This window comes from Tachypleus tridentatus, chromosome 8, assembly GCF_004210375.1.
Source record: "Tachypleus tridentatus isolate NWPU-2018 chromosome 8, ASM421037v1, whole genome shotgun sequence".
Lineage (NCBI taxonomy): Eukaryota > Metazoa > Arthropoda > Merostomata > Xiphosura > Limulidae > Tachypleus > Tachypleus tridentatus.
The window spans coordinates 78,399,672-78,418,860 of record NC_134832.1 but is presented as its reverse complement, the minus strand read 5'-3'; the positions used below and the strand labels follow the sequence as shown (position 1 = coordinate 78,418,860).

Genomic DNA, 19,189 nt, shown 5'->3' with positions numbered 1-19,189 from the left:
TAAAAAAGAATGTTTAGAATGCGAAAATTTCTATATAGGAGAAATAGGTAAGGAAATAACGATTAGGTGTACGAAACACGAAAGAGTCCAATGTAAACGAGCATCTTATTGAAATAAAATTTTAAAATTTAAAATTTACAAAATAAGAAAATGTTGTATATACTGAAAAACCCAAACAAACAAACAAAAACTGAAGGCACTAACAATCCACAAATTAAAACCTAACAAACAAAACATCGTAACCACCGTTATATTTCTGTTAGGTTGTTTACACAAAAAACACAGACAGCACTAGCATTATTTTAAATACGATTATTTGATATATGTATTTACACTTTGAATGTTGCACATAATGATGCCTCACTGTAAAAGATAAAACGATGTTCCAAAAAATTTTTTTTAGTATTGTCCCACTACTAAGTGGTTTAACACTTTGTATGTGTTTTATGAGTGAGTACCTCTGAAAAAGAAAAAACAAATACCCCACCCCCCAAAAACAAAACAAACTCGGTTCAAGTTAAATCATTTTTATAATATGTGACTGCATTACTTTGAGTGGTTGAACGTTCCCTCCCTGTTTGGCCATCTCACTGGTTGGTCGTCACTACTCCACACTATCACTCATGTTTATTGAGTGGTTGAACGTTCCCTCCTTGCTTGGCCATCTCACTGGTTGCTCGTCACTACTCCACATTATCACTCATGTTTATTTTACATAACTATTCTCGATAATGTGAAACTTGTATACATTGTATGGCTTTTCCAATTCCTGTGGTCCCCCGCTAGTACAGCGGTGAGTTTACAGATTTACAATGCTAAAATCAGGGGTTCGATTCCTCTTGGTAGGCTCAGCAGAAGGCCCAATGTAGCTTTGCTTTAAGAAAACACACGCACAATCTCTGTGATTTCGAATAAACTACTAAAAAGATCAGTCTTTCCAATTTTGTCATGGTAAAGTAACTAGATATATTTCCGACTCTGTCATTGTAGAGAAAATTTCGAAAACTAGCACTTCAATGATACTTTAAGTTATTTCAATGCAGTTGTTAAATGCAACATTTATTTTAAATTGTGACTGTTATAAGTTTAATGAGAAGAATTTACCCCTTTCTATGGACCGTTTTAACCACCTTATAGGTAATACGGCTTACTAACCACAATAAGTGTAGTTTCTCAATATCCATTAAAAAGGTCTTTGTGAAAACTTTATTTCAGTTAAAAATAGAACTTATAATAAAACATGGTTATTTCGGAACCTTTTGCTTTACGTCGTGACATTCATCTGTATTGTTTAAAGCTATATTCCAATTTAAGATGGACGTTTTATCCTACATTTCGCTATACGTGCTCATTCTGCTTATCAGGTATTCACTGAATGTCGTCTGGCTTTGTGAATATCGAAACAACTAAATGAATTGGTTGTTATTTAAAAATAAAATAACCTGCTGGTAAAGTTGCTTAATGTGTCTGTGTTCAGGTTAATTTGATTCGAAATATGGTGTTCAGTTTAATGGCACCTTTAATTTACATTATTTTCTATTTTAAAGTTCACTCAATATGATAAATTTTGTGCCGTTATAATAAGTAGTAATCATAAATTTTATATTTTAATAGTAGTTCTTATATTTCCTGACAGTTTAGTTGTAATGTATTCTACAACAAAAGCCGTTTATCTATCCTACTGCTACACACTACCGAAAGTATGACATGAATCAATAACTTAAACAAATTTACACAAAATAATGTAGTGTTATATGTATGCAAAAACTTCTATACAGGCTGAAATAAATGCTATTAGAAACGGAAAAACAAAATAGGACATCAGAAAAGGTCCCCTGCACCAGAGTGTCTTATATCAACACTACTGTTACTTTCGATTTAGTGCATAAAAGTTAACAGATTTTCTACTTTATGACGCTACGTGTTGCTGCTTCATATATTTATGTTAAGGTTTGATTCTGCGATAACCGTTTGGTAAAACTTTAAACCGAGCGTATATTTTAAACACGTTACTCATTTTCCTGTTTGAAACACTCATGCTGACCGAAGCCACCTGTGAAGAATTTTATTGTATTATTCGCTATGCTGAGTTATGCACAGAGAAATGAATCGTGTTACAATTTTCAAAAGAATATATTTTTCATACATTCCCTGTTTTTTTTGCTTGTTTTGAATTTCGCGCAAAGCTACTCGAGGGCTATCTGCGCTAGCCGTCCATAATTTAGCAGTGTAAGACTAGAGGGAAGGCAGCTAGTCATCACCACCCACCGATAACTATTGGGCTGCTTATTTTCCAACAAAAAGTGGGATTGACCGCACTTATAACGTCCTCACGACTTAAAGGGCGTGCATGTGTGGTGTGACGGGGATTTGAACCCGCGACCCTCAAATTATGAGTCTAGCGAGTCCAGCGCCCTAACCACCTAGTTATGCCGGGCCCAATAAACATAAAAAAATGCTTTGTAACAGTGACTGTAATGATTTACCTGAAAGTATAAATAAAACTAGCATCCTATTTTTCACAGTTTGTAACAGTAACTGTAATGATTTACTTGAAAGTGTAAATAAAACTAGAACCTATTGTTGACAATTGTTCTTCAACTGAGTGATCACCCATTCAGTTTCTGTTATCAGAAAAAGGAGTCGACATTTTTATTATTTTCCCCCTCATATAATTTCCATCTTGGATATAAAAACTGGACTGGAACATTTTGATAGAAAAATAGTTATTCAATTAAAAATGAACAGAGGTAAAAATAAAATAATGTATCCTGGAAAAAAGGATCAAAGAATCATTCTGGTACAGAAGTAATTATGTTCATTATTTTAAATGCCAAATGATATGTTTAAGTCAGGCTTACTAAATTACATTTATGATAAAATACGAGTTGGGAGTGAGTGGTGATGACTAGCTTGCGTACCCTCTACTTTTACACTGCTCAAATTAGGGATGGCTAGCGCAGACAGCCCTCGTGTAGCTTTGTGCAAAATTTAAAACGAACAATGTGTGTACTCAGACCTTTCTCTTTCTCAGGATGTGATGGTCCTGATAAGAACCTTTTAACTTCATACACATAAACAAAGTTGTTTTCTTCATCTTCATTACGTTCAGTACAAATCCTCAATTAAAATAGATTATGTCTATGTTGCATGATACCAATGACTCAGTGATGTAATAACTGAGGAATATTTAAATGTTCAATCATATGAATGCATTAACAAAACACATTTACATAAAACAAAACAAATAGAATATTCACCAAAATTATTTGTACGAAGATGGTGATTACATAATTGTACATTAGTAAAATACTCACAACCAAGTATACACTCATAACTCATGTCTGTATATATGTTTGTTTATTATTTTTACACACTTATGTAATCTAAAATTTTCTAACATGTAAATAAACGTTCGTTTCAGGACCTTAATTCTAGAAAAAGTATGATGAAATATGGAGCTAATGATTTGTAGTTTTATATATATAAATCGAGTGTATTAAATCTAGTCACTGGTTGCATGTTGTAACATATATCATGATCTCATTATGAATATGGTTCCACTTTGTGGAAGTATGAAGTCATGGCGGCTTAGCAACGCGTCCACTGATGATACTTGTTGAAACTATAACTTTGTTGTCTCTGATTATATCATTGTGTTTCCACTAATTGCCTGTAGTCGACGTGCGTGTGTAAGTATCATATATAAACCTCCCAGAGCCTATTAAGCATTATAAACATTCTCCTTTGTGAACTATATGCTCTTTACAGGCTGCTAAGCACTAATTACACAATTTTTAGAAGTTGATAAACAGTATACATACGTTGCTTAGACTGACAAGCACTGTATACGTCTCTTTGAGGTTGTTAAAAGAGCTGTGTGTGTACGTTAGTTGTATGTTGTTGAAAGCCACATGAATGTTAATTAGAGTTTCCTAAACTCTACGTATATGTTACTTTGAGGTTGCTGAACAATGTGTATACAGGGTCAGACTAACTGTACTTATGGCCTGGGGTTAATTGTAGTTTTGGGGTCCTTTTCTATAAATGTATAGTACATGGTACATTTACACAATTCACGAGTATGGTGCTTAGGCAAATATTGAACATATTTTTATGGTTATTTTAAATTTCACATTTTGATATTACATTATTATATATTTGCATGAGATTGTATTTTTATTTATTGAACTGATTGAGGATTCCCACCAAGCATTGGGCCTGAGGATTCACCATCAGTTTCTTAAATAATACCTGCCTCTGTGTGTATATACACTATTTTGACGTCACTAAGGGTCAAATGTGCGTCACTTTAGAACTGCTAGGAGCTATGTGTATGCCACTTGGGTGTTATATGTATGTCACTTTGAAGCTGTTAAGTAAAGTGGGCACGTCATTTTGAGATCACTAAGCGCTATGCGCTCCCCACTAGTACAGCGGTATGTCTTCGGATTTATAACGCTAAACTCAGGGGTTCGATTCCCCTCGGTGGACTCAGCAGATAGCCCGATGTGGCTTTGCTATATGAAAAAAACACACACTAAGCGCTATATATGCTTATTTATGCGTTACTTTGAAGTTGATCAGTATTATGTATGTGCCTTACTTCGAAATTGTTAAACATTAGGTACAAGTCCTTTAGAAGCTACTACACATCCTGTATATGTTTCTTAGAGGCTACTAAGCACTACTCAAACGCTCTTTGGCATTTAAAAACTTAAGGTAGAGAATAACAGATTTTGTACTTCTTCATAGAATAACATAAAGCATTGTTGATGTGTTTTCTTTTAAGGCATAGCCAGGTGGTTAAGGCACTCAACTTGTAATCCGACGGTGGCGGGTTCGAATCTCCATCACACCAAACATGTTCGCCCTTTCAGTCGTGGGGCATTATAATGTGATGGTCAATCCTACTATTCTTTGGTAAAAGAGTGGCACAACAGTTGACAGTAGGTGGTGATGACTAGCTACCTTCCTTCTAGTCTTGCACTGCTAAATTAGGAACGGCTAGAGCATATACCTCTCGTGAAGCTTTGCACGAAACTCAAACCAAACTCTTTTAAGCAAAAAAAAAAAACCTGTTAAGGAGCAATCTGTGTTGTTTTCATCATAGAGGTCGAATTCTGAATTGTTTCGTTATAAGCCCTTAAATAACATCGCTGAGGCAGCAAGGAGCATTATCAGGTACAAATATAATTTAGGAGTACTATAATGTATTAAGAGAAAGTATTAAAATTCATCGCATAAATAAAAGAACTTAAAATAACTTTAGCTAATTTAATAAAACGAGAAGAGTAATAACAATATATAAAAATTGGCTTGAAGAGAAATCATATTGAAAACAGTTTTTAAACATAGAATAGGTTTGGGTTTTGTTTGTTTCTTTTTGAATTTCGTTCAAAGCTACACGAGGGCTATCCCTACTAACTCTCCCTAATTTAGCAGTGTAAGACTATAAGGAAGGCAGCTAATCATCACCGCTCATTACCAAATTTTTTGGGCTACTTTTTTACAAATGAATAATGGGATTGACTGTCATATCTTAACGCCCCCACAACTGAAACTGCGTACATGTTTAGTGTGACGGGAATTCGAACCCGCGTCCCTCAGTTTACGAGTCGTGTGTCCTAACCACCTGGCCATGTAGGGCCACATAGAATAAAGATATCTGTACGAAGAAAACTGGACAAATAACAGTTAGCATTTTATTTTTATTCTCAAACGAACGAGTTTCTGTTATTCTTATATTTTGATTTGCACAAGTCGAAACAGCAGTACAATGACACTTCCTTTAACCAGTAATAAGACAAGGTTATAATGAAACTACATTCATTCACTTCTGTGTGATTCACATAATACTGTGAAAGTATGGATGTGTTTTTAATTGTATAATACTAACATAGATATATAGAATCTGTTCCTCATATTGTGCATTATAATATAGTTTTTAAGAATTAAGCTGCTATGTAATATTAAGGTAAAACACAAACCTTCATACGCATGCCCTCGCAGCAGAATGACATCTTTGACTTTCTTGACCTTTATTACTTCACAAAATTTGTTTGTAATTTCTTCCACATTACTGGCTAGTGATCCATTGTGACAGGTAAATTCTTTCCACGACGTGTGTGGCATTTTCCACACTATTACATTAGTTCTTGAAAACAGCTCGTCCACGTGCGAAGATGAATTGATATTACAAACAAACGCCACCATGGTAACTGAAGATAATTTTTGCTCAGGAAGATCTGTTTAAAAATTTATATTTTAGACAAATAGTTATAATTGTCACAAGATAGTAACACAAGCATGATCTTGCATCAAAAATATAAAAGCTAACGTGATAGAGTTACCAGTCTGCATACAAAAGATGATAGATAGTAAATTCGTTTCATACATTATAAGAAAAAAAATCGCTTTGTTGGTTATGACCCAAAAATTTTGATTACATTTTCCTTTTAATGTAATTACGATTTGATTCCCTGTTTCTTGGAACCGAAACAAGAAAGTTATAGTTCAATTTTGAATTACATTGCGACAGTGCAGCGAAAATCAGCTGAATTACATACCGACAACGTGGGAGCAGTTTGTTTGGAATTAAACACAAAGCTACACAATGGGCTATCTGTGTTCTGCCCACCACGGCCATTGAAACCCGATTTCTAGCGCTTTGAGCCCGCTGACATACCGCTGTGCCACTGTGGGAGCCTGTGGGAACAAAATATACAAAGAAAACACACGTACATTTGAATTAATTCGAGTTTCTTTTTATTTTGATTTATTTACTTATCCTGTTACATGCCACTATGCAGTGCGTACCTTTAATCAATAAGACCCGGCATGGCCAGGTAGTTTAGGTGCTTGACTCGTAATCTGAGGGTCATGGTTTCGAATCCCCCTTGCAACAAACATGCTCGTCCTTTCAGCTGTGGGAGCGTTATAATGGTACGGTTAATCCTACTATTCGTTGGTAAAAGTGTAGTCCAAGAGTTGGCTGTGGATGATGATGACTAGTTGCCTTCCGTCTAGTCATACACTGTTAAATTAGGGATGGTTAGCGCAGATAGTTCTCGTGAAGCTTTGCGCGAAATTAAAAAGCAAATAAACAAACAAACTTTAATCAATACTTCACAACAAAGCAAAGATCAAATATTGTATTATCTCCAAACCGAAATCAGCTGATAAAAGTCAAAGCTTGCTACTATAAAGTTACTAAGAGGAACAGTTGACAAAATATATCTTTAAACTGACCACATGTGTGGAGCCTCACTTTTTTTGCAATAATTTTGCTTTATTAATGAAATATTTATAAATTCTTAATATGATCTAACTGCATGATTTTCAGTAAAGAAACCAGTAATCAGTTAAAGATGATTTACAGGCGTATTTTCTTCGGTACTAATATTATTATTTAATACACTTTCAGTATACATACTCTACGTGTATTGGTTAACTTTAGTTTTGTAGAGCTAGTTGGCAGTTTTAATTCAGAAATAATAAGCAGCTATTTAAATGTATAACTTATATTCACCATTCTTACAAATTTCTTCCAAATCTTTATCAATGTCCAAAGGTAGAATTTTCAAGCTGAGACCTCCGAAATAGTCATCTTCGGTATTTTCCAATGCTTGTTTCGTGGCTTTAACTATACACTGGTTCAGTTGTTCACAACCTTCGTCTTTCAGCACAACTTTTAGAGAGATATCAATTCATAAAATATTATACATAATTGACTTCACGTGTACTATTTCTACTGTAAATGTTGTTTATTTGCTAAACGCAAAGCTTTTCAATGGGCTATTTATGCTGTACTCACCACGGGTATCAAAAGATTAATATTAACGAAAATGTGGTACCAGGTACCACTACAATGTGTTAAACATATTCAGTAGATTAAATAATCAAACATGATGGTAACGTTCATGTTAGTTTACTTTGAATGAAAAATCTCGGTTAGTTCTTTAGCTAAAAAATATTCTAACACATAATCTAAATAAAGTTTATATTTTATCATTCCTACAAGGGACTATCACCATTTAATATCAGTTTTCCTTTAGAATCATCACCTGTCTTAAAGTAATTCTTGAAGATAATCAAACAAAAAATTACGATTTTAATACAAAAGGTGCCCCCCGCTAGTACAGCGGTACATCACCGAATTTACGACGCTAAAATCAGGGGTTCGATTCACCTCGGTGGGCTCAGCGGATAGCCTGATGTGGCTTTGCTCTAAGAAAACACAAACACACAATACAAAAGGTATCGTAAATGAAATTATGCATTAATTAATTTTCAGATTATATATTAACTTATTTGGTATTTTTGTTGTTTAGTACAAAGCTACACAAAAGGATATATGTGTTGTGTCCACCACAACTATCGAAAACTGGTCTTTAGCGGTGTAATCCCTCAGACGTATTGCTGAGCAACTGCAGGGAGGCGTTAACTGGGTTGGGAATTGTGGTTTTTGATCTTGAAAAAGTAAATGTAACGAAAAGTATTTAAGATAGGCACATACGTGTTAACCTAATAAATATTTTACTGTAACAGACAAATTGTTTTGCTGTTAAACACTTAGATAGTTGTTAAGTTGTGTTTGCTTAAAGCTAAAAAAAACCCTAAAAACTATTTGTACACAGCCATCTAGGCCCAGCATGGCCAGGTGGTTAAAACACTCCACTCGTAATCTGAGAATCACGGGTTCGATGTCCTGTCACCCCAAACATGCTTGCCCTTTCAGCCTTGGGGGTGTTATATGTAACGGTCAATCCCAATATTTGTTGGTAAAAGAGTAACCCAAGAGTTGGCGGTTGGTGGTGATGACTAGCTGCCTTCCCACTAGCCTTACACTATTAAATTAGGGACGGCTAGCGCAAATAGCCCTCATGTAGGTTTACGCGATATTCAAAACAAAACAAACCACAACCATCCCTGGTTTGGAACTGATATACTAGAAGGAAGGCAGCTAGCCAACAGCAAATTTTACAGTTACTCTTGTCTGATCTAACACTGGGATTTGGCCGTCACTCTTACAATGCACCCACAATTCCAACTGAATATTAACATTCTGCGGCAATACAACGCAAAGGTTAAATCATCGGATTCATTGTTTGGACACAATGTTACTGCCACGCTGCGCAAACTGGCACATTACTACTGGGACGCTGGCCCCTGTCTTGGCACATTACTACTGGGATGCTGAGTCCTGTCTTGGCACATTGCTACTGGAACCTAAAGAATCTCCATACAAAATTTGGCGAAGGTTCATCTACATCCTGCAAAGTAATTACATGGACATGTAACAGGTAGTACTATTATTTTTATATCGATTCAAAGTAAGCATAGTAGCCATCATTATCTGAACGTATATGGTATATTCCAAGGTAGCACGGGAACCTTCACAGTTTAGTATGTTCAAATGAAGTGAATGTTCGAATCCAGGTCGCACCAAACATGTTCGCCCTTTCAGCCGTGGGGGCGTTATAATGTGACGGTCAATCCCACTATTAGTTGGTAAAAGAGTAGCCTAAGAGTTGGCGGTGGGTAGTGATGACTAGCTGCCTTCCCTCTTGTCTTACACTGCTAAAATAGGGACGGCTAGAGCAGGCAGCCTTCGAGTAGCTTTGCGCGAAATTAAAAACAAACAAACAAACAATTTCTCTCTAAAAGATAATGAGTGTGTTTATTGCTGACACAATAAGCTCTGCTATGTGAATAAATATTAATATATTAAAAGCGAACTTTCTAACTTTCACTGTCTAAAGAAATAGTCGAATACTTAAAAGCACAGGAATCTCCAGTATTCTATGCCAAGACTAATGTGGAGGGGAAACGGGAGAGAAAAAAAACCATTTTCACTGGGAAGGTGCCGAATAGTCTACCTAACCAGTGTCCATTTAAAGTATTGTTAAATACATTGGTCGAGCAAAAGAAAACTGTGAATGACGTAAAGGTATGTTACCGTGCTAGGGAATTAAACTTGCTGTGGCTTGTACTGACGAAGGGGTTTTTGACTGTTGAATGAACTTTCTTGGGGGTTGTCTTCTTCGCACCAGATAAGAGGTAATGGAAAAAGAGAACTGGGTGTGGGGGTCGTCGGTTTGAGCGTTGAGCGATGAGAAAGATTCGGCAAAATTACGGGTCAGTAAAACATTTGGTGAATTAGGTGAAGAATGGTCGACAAGCAGCTTAGAATGAAAGGACGGGAAAAGACGAAAACGTTGAAGAGAACTTGGTAGCTTTGTATTATTATTGGTGTGTTCTATAGGCGCAGGGTTTGAGTTTTCTTTTCCTCTGACATGGTTGGTCTGGGCAAACTGGGTAGTTGTGGTGATATTTTCATTTAAGGTAGAAACGTCTCGTGTTTTGGGCAAACATATTTGATTGCATTGGTCCTTGGATGAAGCTGCGATCTGGGATTGATTCTGGGTGATGGGGTAGTGCACGAAGATGACAAGGTGGTTGTTTTTTGAAACATTTATTCGTTAGTCGATAGGTAAATGACAAAAAATGGGGGACAAAGTATTTCTGTGAGGTTTCTTAGCTCTACAGAGGAAAGAATGGCCATGGGTGGATACATACATAGTTGTCGACTGGTTGTGATACCGTGAGACATTTTTACAGTTATATTACATCGTATTCAATATACTGCATGTTGTTTGATATTTAGTTGTTGCTCTATGGATGTCAAGATGGTTTTTTGGTCGATCAATACCTCTTAGAAAGACCAGGAATAAGGTAGAGTTGCTGCGTGAAATGATGTCAAAAAATTTCTGGACTAGAGTCCCGTGGACAGTATATGTATTTAAGGACGTCTAGGTTTAAGAGTTACAGAAATATTCCACCTTGTCGTAATATCTTGTTTTTAGTTGAATCGATGAATATATAGGAGTATGGTGCGACCCATGAGTTAACGATCTGGGAGAGAGTGGTTTGGTTGAGGAGTAATCCGTCACAGATTACGGGAGTTGCAGTAGGAGATCTGCCGGAAGAGAGCATGGTGAAAACGTGCCTTGACTCTGTAGCGAACTGATTCCTCTAAACATCTAATGTCTAGTGTGATTATCTGAAAAATGTAATAAAAATGGTGGTGAACAACGACAACAAATTCGTGGCAGGAATATAGGTTTAAAATCTCAAAGCATTTGGGGCGTTAAAGATAACACAGATACTCAGAAACTTAAGTTTTTACTTCTTCTGATGAAAAAGTTAAAGCCAAACGAATTTAGATATGGCAAAATCTCTGGACTTAAGTTTGATTGAGTAGACAGGTTGAGATGTTACTAAACTGTGAAGAGACGTGGAAGATGTTAACTTAACCCTAGAGAGAAAGTAATGAAGAAACCATCATTGCCGATGAGTTGAGCCAGACGGAATTGAAGACGTGTCTACGTCAGGAAATGTAAGCATTGTCCTATATTTGAGATTAAATCCTGAACAGACTGATGCGACTAATCTAACTGGTCTGTATTCTGGCTGCGTTTTCTGCTGGCGTTTTGGGTGTAGTCAAGAACGTTGTTATTTTGAAAATGGAGTATTATGTTAGAGATAATTTACATACATTGATTATCCTAACATGTTGAGTAGGCTTATAGGTCTGTAACTATTAGCTAGGTTGAGGTGTTTTTTTTTTAGTAAGTACTTTGATAACAACGGATTTCCAGATTACAGGCTAGGACCAGATAATTGAGATAAATTGTAAACAGTAACTAAGTGGTTTATTATCTTGTCGAAGAGGTTTCTGATTATAGAGTTGTTGATGTCGTCTTCCCTAGGACGGTATGTTTGAGAGTTCTCAGTACAATTTTGAGTTCGAATAAGGAAATGGAAAAGAATAGAAAATGGTAGTGTAACTGAATGACAGATATATAAAGGGAATTGAGAGACGTCATGAAAATTAAATGGGTTTCCAGAATGTGTTTTCGTATATTTTTCAATATAGTGTTGTAAGTGTGTCTCATTTCCGATAAAATGTGGCCAGCGTCGAGAGTATTACGTTAAAAAACATGTTAGGAATGGTTGTGTATTTGCATATGGTTTTCTTATGGCAAAGCCACATCGAGCTATCTGCTGTATCCAGCAAGGAGAATCGAACGCCTGACTTTAGCGTTGTAAATCCGAAGGCTTACCGCTGTCCCAAAAATCTTTGGAAAAAAAAAGAAGATATAAATATAAGTATCTTTAAACGTTTAAGTAAAATCAAGATGACACATGAAGTGTGAATGGAAAAGAAATGTTAAACAAATTAACTTTTAAAACAGGCATGACAAATTATTATAAATAAAGAAGGTCGAAACGTTGTTCGCTCCTCTACATAAAAAAAAAAAATTCAACCCAAACCAGCCGTTTTTACATATACATTATTATAAATAAAGATTAAGTATTAGAAAGATTAGGAAAAAACATGAAAAAATATATAACTGAAAAAGAAATGAACAAAATAAACGAAACATAAGATTTGGCTTAATGGATTAATTTATAAATTAATTTAAGTTTACAAATTAGCTTATATTATAATTAAATTGATAAATATTTTTTTAAACAAATCCATAAATTAATATTAAAATAAAAGATTTTGAACCTAAAGTTTTTATGCCTGAGGTAGGAGTACCACAGAGTATAGTGTTAAATCCATTATTCCATGTCCATTTGGCCCGGCATGGCCGAGCGCGTAAGGCGTGCGACTCGTAATCCGCGGGTTCGCGCCCGCGTCGCGCTAAACATGCTCGCCCTCCCAGCCGTGGGGGTGTATAATGTGACGGTCAATCCCACTATTCGTTGGTAAAAGAGTAGCCCAAGAGTTGGCGGTGGGTGGTGATGACTAGCTGCCTTCCCTCTAGTCTTACACTGCTAAATTAGGGACGGCTAGCACAGATAGCCCCCGAGTAGCTTTGTGCGAAATTCCAAAACAAACAAACAAACAAACAAATCCATGTCCATTAAGTAGTAACGGCTATATCAATGTTTCTAAACATGCTAATGATATCACACATTGTAAATAGTTATTATATTCCGATTATAATTTAAAATTTACAACTGGCTCTAGTGGATTTCAAATTTTAGTGTAATTTATAAAGAGTGTATCTTAACCCAGATAAAACTAAATGTATAATGTTCTATCGTAAAAATGAAATTTCAAAAATTATAGAGATATCAGATATTCATTTCTCTGTCTGTTTGTTGGTCAAATTTAATTTCGCAAAATTTATTAATTTCAGTTACATATAAAGTGTGATGCTAGGGTATACTATGAGGTGATGTGGTAGTCCTATCATTTTTCATGGATTATATGCTAGTTAGTATATTAAAAGTTACCATAGAAACCTTCACTAACTGAAGGAATATTATAATATTCAAAGCTGACACAGTAAACTCATATGCACAGCCGAATATTCATGTGTTCAAATCTAGTGCAATAACCTCTACCATCTAAAGAAATATTATTATATTCAAAGTTAATACACAAACCTCCACTATCTAAAGAAAAGATCCACCTTTTGAAAGCGTTTGGGTTATAGAGTTTTTATTCATTTCTAAAGAAAATATAAGATAAAATAATCAAGAGGAGTATTATTATATGCAAAGCTAGCATAATAACCTTTATTATCTTAACGAATATTCGTTTATCGAACACTAGCAAAATAACCTTCACTCTCTAAAGGAATATTCGTATGTATAAAACTATCACAGTAATATTTCCTACATAATAAAATACTCGTGCAATTAGAGCCAGTACATCAACTTAAACTATCTAAACTATCTAAAGAATATTAATACATTCAAAATTAAAACAGTTATCTCCATTATGTAAAAGAACATCAATATATTGAAAGCCAGCTCAGTAATCTTAACTATTTAATGGAATATTCAAACTTAAAGCTAAGACAGTGCCATCAACTACTTAATGGAATATTGGTATATTAAAACCCAACATAACAACCTTCTTTATCTAAACCAATAATAGTATATTAACCGCTACCAGAAAAGCTTCCTCTATCTATAGAAACATTAGCATATTTAAACCTAACCCATTAACATCTTCTATCAAAGGAATATTAATTGGTATTAAGCTGGCGCAGCAGTCACCAAATCTAATGGAATATTAATACGTTCAAAGTTAATATAGTAACCTCCATTATCTAAAGGAATATTACTGTAATGAAAGTTACTACATGAGCCTCCACTACCGAAAAAATTATTAGTATATTAAAATTCGCACAGTGATCACCTCTATATAAATAAATGTAAGTAACTCAAAGCTATAAGAGTAACATTCACAATCTAAATGAATATTGTTGTATTCAAAGTTATTACTGCTATTTCCACTTCATAATAACATTCGTATATCCAGAGTAAGCCCAATAAACTCTGCTATCTAAAGGAAAATCAAAATATTCGAATCAAGCACAGTTAGCACAGTAACCTCACTGTATCAAAAAATATTACTATATTAAAAGACAAAACAGTAACCCCGTCTATCTAAAAGATTCAGTTTTATTTTTATATTTTATATCGACGAAGAAAGGAAAGAAAACTTTCCACTTCCTATCCAAAATATCTATTTCATTTTTTGGATTTTTTTGCTTCGAAACCAGTCTCTGTATAGCGGGAGGACCCGAACGAAATATATATCAAGCTTAAAACACATTTTATTATTCAATGCACAAACTGACAAATCAAATACTAACAAAAGTTAAAAGTACAAAAACATTATTATAATATTTACTTTTTGATTTGATTTCTGTTCAATCTTACCTATTCTTTTCTCTGTAGCGTTTAATTCATTTTTATAGTTGTGGATTAGGAACCAGAGAAGCAGGTAGTTTATAAGTCTATAATTCATTTTTGAATTTATTCACCTTGTCTCTCAACTGCACCCTATAAGAAAAGATACAAACATGTTTTAAAACTTAAATACATTATATGAATTTGAGAAAACATGTTTTTGCTCTTCTCAAACTTTGCTCCCATCTTATCAATTATAAATATAACATAAAATACTTTTTTTCTTAAAGCAATCATATACAACAAATTATGTAGTATTCTTAAAAGTACTGGTTGGTTAACTTATATGTATGAATATTAACCACAGTAGAATAATTTGGAAAAAATATATTATGCGGAATTAAAAATGAATTTCTGACTGTAGTGTTGAAGAAAAGAAACTAGGCGTAATATAAAACAAATAGAAAATTAATTTTTATTTCACTTACCAAAGAAGCCAAACCTGACAAGTGCACATGAGAACCTAAAGAACACTACTCTAACGGTCGAGTTAAAAGAAGATATCACGGAATTATTCGATAGTGTGAATTAAAATGAGAGAACGATAACTGCTACATGGAAACCACAAGAGTGCCGTTTTCCTAAGACCGTATTAGTCATCGACGTCACCTGGTCATCAGATGGGTAGAAATAGGTAGGACACAGCCGCTAGGAATAACTAAACTTTTCTACAGTTGATTTCACTAAAGAATACGCATGATACTAAGCTACTCAGTTCTCTAATGACACGTTCCATGAGACAGTTTAGTAATATCAAGAGGTAACGACCTATGATAATGTGTAAGTACAATACCAGCATGTTAGATACGTTCCAAAACAAGTCTTTCTACATTTTAAAACCTAAACACGTAAGTGTGAATATGTTTGGTGGACATGACACACTTATCTAAGCTTTACTTTTTACTGTTTCCTGCCAATACGACAATAACATACTAAACTAGTACAATTAAGTCATGCCATATATAACAAATACATCTCTTTTAATAATTTGCTATTAATTTTTACAATATCTTCTTCACTGAATCTATGGCTGAATCAATAAGTAGTGATGTAGGTGATTTCAATGCAGATCAAAACACACTCGAGTCAAGTGATGAAGTACAAAAGCTAAGATAAGCTTCCACAGTATTTCTGATATTATTAGTGGTTCCAGTCATGTTTGTTTTCTCTCCGGGAATCTTTGATGTTCAGCACATATACTCAATTTAGTAGCAACCAGTAATGGAAACAAATCTTTGAGCGACTACTCGTTCATGATGGTGTCTCTATCGGCATTTGCGAGGGCCCAGACATTTAGGTACAAACAGAGTAGTAGTTGATCTGATACAATAAAAACTGTTGTCGTTCCATGCGCTACGTGGTGGAATTCATGTACGATGCATTTGTTCGTATAGACAACATGATATCAAAGATAGAAAACTCAATTAATAAAGTGTGTGATGAGCTGAACATAGCTCGTTTTAACCTTTGAGATATAAGTTTCATCAACGAACACGTAATAGTTGAGCGACCTATAACACTTATGCTGGATTTACTTCAAATTCAAACTAAGGCCTATATGGAACTACTTTTGCCAACACTTACTACGTATTTGACTAAATTAAAAGATCCTATTAATATCGGTAGACTTGTAAGCCGCTTATTAATGCCTTGATTTTAGAAACTGATAATTGTTTTGAAGCTGCTTTTGTAAAAGAGAACAACGTTGTCACACTGTTTTTCATCTTTAAGAGAAAAATGGAACTTGTTAAAGTTTATTTGTTTTTCAATTTTGCGCAAAGCTGCGCGAGGACTATCTGCGAAAGCTGTTTCTAATTTAGCAGTGTAAGGCTAGAGCGAAGAATAGTGTGATTGACCCTAACATTATAATACTTTCACGGCTGAAAGTGTGAGCATGTTTGGTGTGACGGAGATTTGAACCCGCGACCCTCAAATTACAAGGAAAATCACTAACCACCTAACCATGCCGATAGTGAAAGTCCAGCAAGTGTTAATTTAATTTTTTCGTCATTTTCGAACCTTGAAGGAGATGATAAAGAAGTCTTTTTCATTTGCTATAAATAACAAACTGCATTCTAATAACACAGTTTTGACGAATAATTCAATTTGTATCTGAATAACCTATGTTCACTTTGACAAAAGGAGACAATTATTTAAAGTTTCTGGATACAGCTGTGGTAATCAAAAATGTAACATAGTTGAAGTTAACACCGATTATATTGTAATAACAGAGCAGAGATTGTGTTATAAAGCAATTAAACCAGCCTGTGTGAGCTTTAAACAAAAAAAGAGACCATTATTTAAAGTTCTGGATACATCTGTGTTAATTAACTGTGTAAGGAACATTTGTATGTATGCTTGACTTGTTTTAATATATCATTTCAAAATAAGTTGATTATGTGTTGTTTGTTTGTTGTTATAATTTATCGCCAACAAGTTAAAGATACCAACTGTAAAAACTCCGGCTCTTACATAAAAACTAAACACATTTATTGTACACAAATAACTAAAATATTAGACAAGATCTTTCTAAACGCAAACAGCAATTATCAGGGTTAATTGCAATGTTGAAGGTGTGTTTGTTTACGTTTTTCGGTGATACATAACGTTAATAGAACCCAATGGACCTACAGTCAAACTGATGCATAAATAATCTACGTAAATATATTTAAAAACCAAATGGAGCCACTAGCGACTGATAATTCTATAGTATAGAATACATAACTAGAGTTAGAAAAGTTGTTAAATTAAATTGTTCGTATCTCGACGTATATCAAAACTTTCACTACAACAAAGATCGTGTTATAGAAGACTATTCTAATTAAGCTTTAGTGGATGAATATTCTAACTTATTACTCTGAAAGCAAGAGAATATTTTGTGGTAATGTCGGCTTCGAACTCTACTCCTCAACTACTACATCCACATCTCTAACACAGGATCAAGTAAGCCCGCGATGAAATGGGTTGACAATTAATTATAACATGGAAACGTATACTCAATACATCTCTGACATCTGTAAAGCATTTTAAATTTAATATCTTACCAGGAAGTTTTGTAGGAATATTTGTAATCAAAATAATCAAAAAGCCTATGTTGAGTTATTACTTTCTACAATACATTTTGATTTGTATTATCTGTACGTTGATAATGGTCAACTACTGTATACATATAATAATGCTAAAACTAATTAATAGTCACATTATTGTAAACGGGAGCTTCCACTGGTATTCTCTTTTAAACCAATTTAATCGTAGTAGCTCTCTTTTTCTGCAAATCAATTTTGTGTATCGACCACAGTGCTATTTAAATATTTTCAGTCTAATATTTGTTCTAATAAGTTTGAAAAATCAACTTTTTTTCAAAATATCAGACTGAAACAAGATTTCATAAATTTCAGATCTCATATCTTAATACTAGAAGAGAATCTGTATCTTACCGGAACGTGGTCATCAAGTTTCGTCTGTGGACGACTGTGTAACCATTTCTAATCTCCTTAGAGTGGCAACTAAGAAACATTTGGAACTTGATGTCACGTGACAGGCTGTGTTTGACATAGCTGTTACATGTTTTACTGAAGACACAATACCTCAACCGTAGTAAATAATAAATAACATTGTTAAAATGAAAACAAAGGTATGAAAAACAGGAATTGTGTGAAACAAACCGTATGCTTAGCGTAAACAACTTGGTAATTCATTTTACGCTTTTTTCTTTATAGTTTTACAAGCAGTTTTAAGTAAGTTGCTTCCCGCTAAAACAGCAGTATGTCTACGGATTTACAACGCTAAAATCAGGGGTTCAATTCCCCTCGGTGGGCTCAGCAGATAGCCTGATGTGGCTTTGCTATAAGAAAACATACACTTCAAGCAAGTCGTGTAAAAATACATATAAATCTATTAGTATTATAGCTTTTATAATCGCACAATGATTTGGATTTTGCTCTCCAGGGGCTCAGCAGTATGTCAAAGGACTTATACTGTTAGAAACCGGGTTTCGATACTCGTGGTGGGCAGAACGCAAATAGGCCATTGTGTAGTTTTGTGCTTAATAACATACAACAACGACTTTGATTTCACAAATGTACAAATGCTAGCAAAGTCTCGCAAAAACTTGCAGTCAAATTACTTAAGTACAAAATTTCTAGAATAATATAAAATAATTCTAAAAGCAGACACTGAAACGTGTGATTTAACTTAGCATGAAATAAACCTTTATTGAGCACGTCCATTTTCTGTTCGATAAAGTGTTAAATTATTTTAACTTGTATGCTTTCTTTGCTTTAGGTTTGTTAAACCTTTAACGTACTTAGTACTATCAATGAAGAAACTTATTATTTTCTAGTATGACCTAACGCTAGACCTTTTCAAAAGTCTTGATAAGTTTTATTATGTTAATGTATAAAAT

At 34.4% G+C, this 19,189-nt stretch overlaps 1 protein-coding gene across 2 annotated transcripts in view; it reads right to left on the bottom strand.

Moving 5' to 3' along the window:
* Window positions 1-18,886, bottom strand: part of LOC143222747 (glutamate receptor ionotropic, delta-2-like) — a 47,924-nt gene extending 29,038 nt beyond the window's left edge. The window contains exons 1-4 of one of the 2 annotated variants that reach the window (XM_076449683.1): window positions 18,222-18,886; window positions 14,755-14,877; window positions 7,532-7,690; window positions 5,991-6,248 (exon numbers count right to left, since the gene is read on the bottom strand). In XM_076449683.1, the coding sequence (XP_076305798.1) occupies window positions 5,991-6,248; window positions 7,532-7,690; window positions 14,755-14,842 (505 nt within the window). In that variant the 5' untranslated portion in view covers window positions 14,843-14,877; window positions 18,222-18,886. Of the gene's footprint in view, window positions 1-5,990; window positions 6,249-6,819; window positions 7,030-7,531; window positions 7,691-14,754; window positions 14,878-18,221 lie in introns of those variants that run through there. The other variant, XM_076449684.1, reaches the window with a different exon arrangement.
* Between the last annotated feature and the right edge of the window lie 303 nt (window positions 18,887-19,189).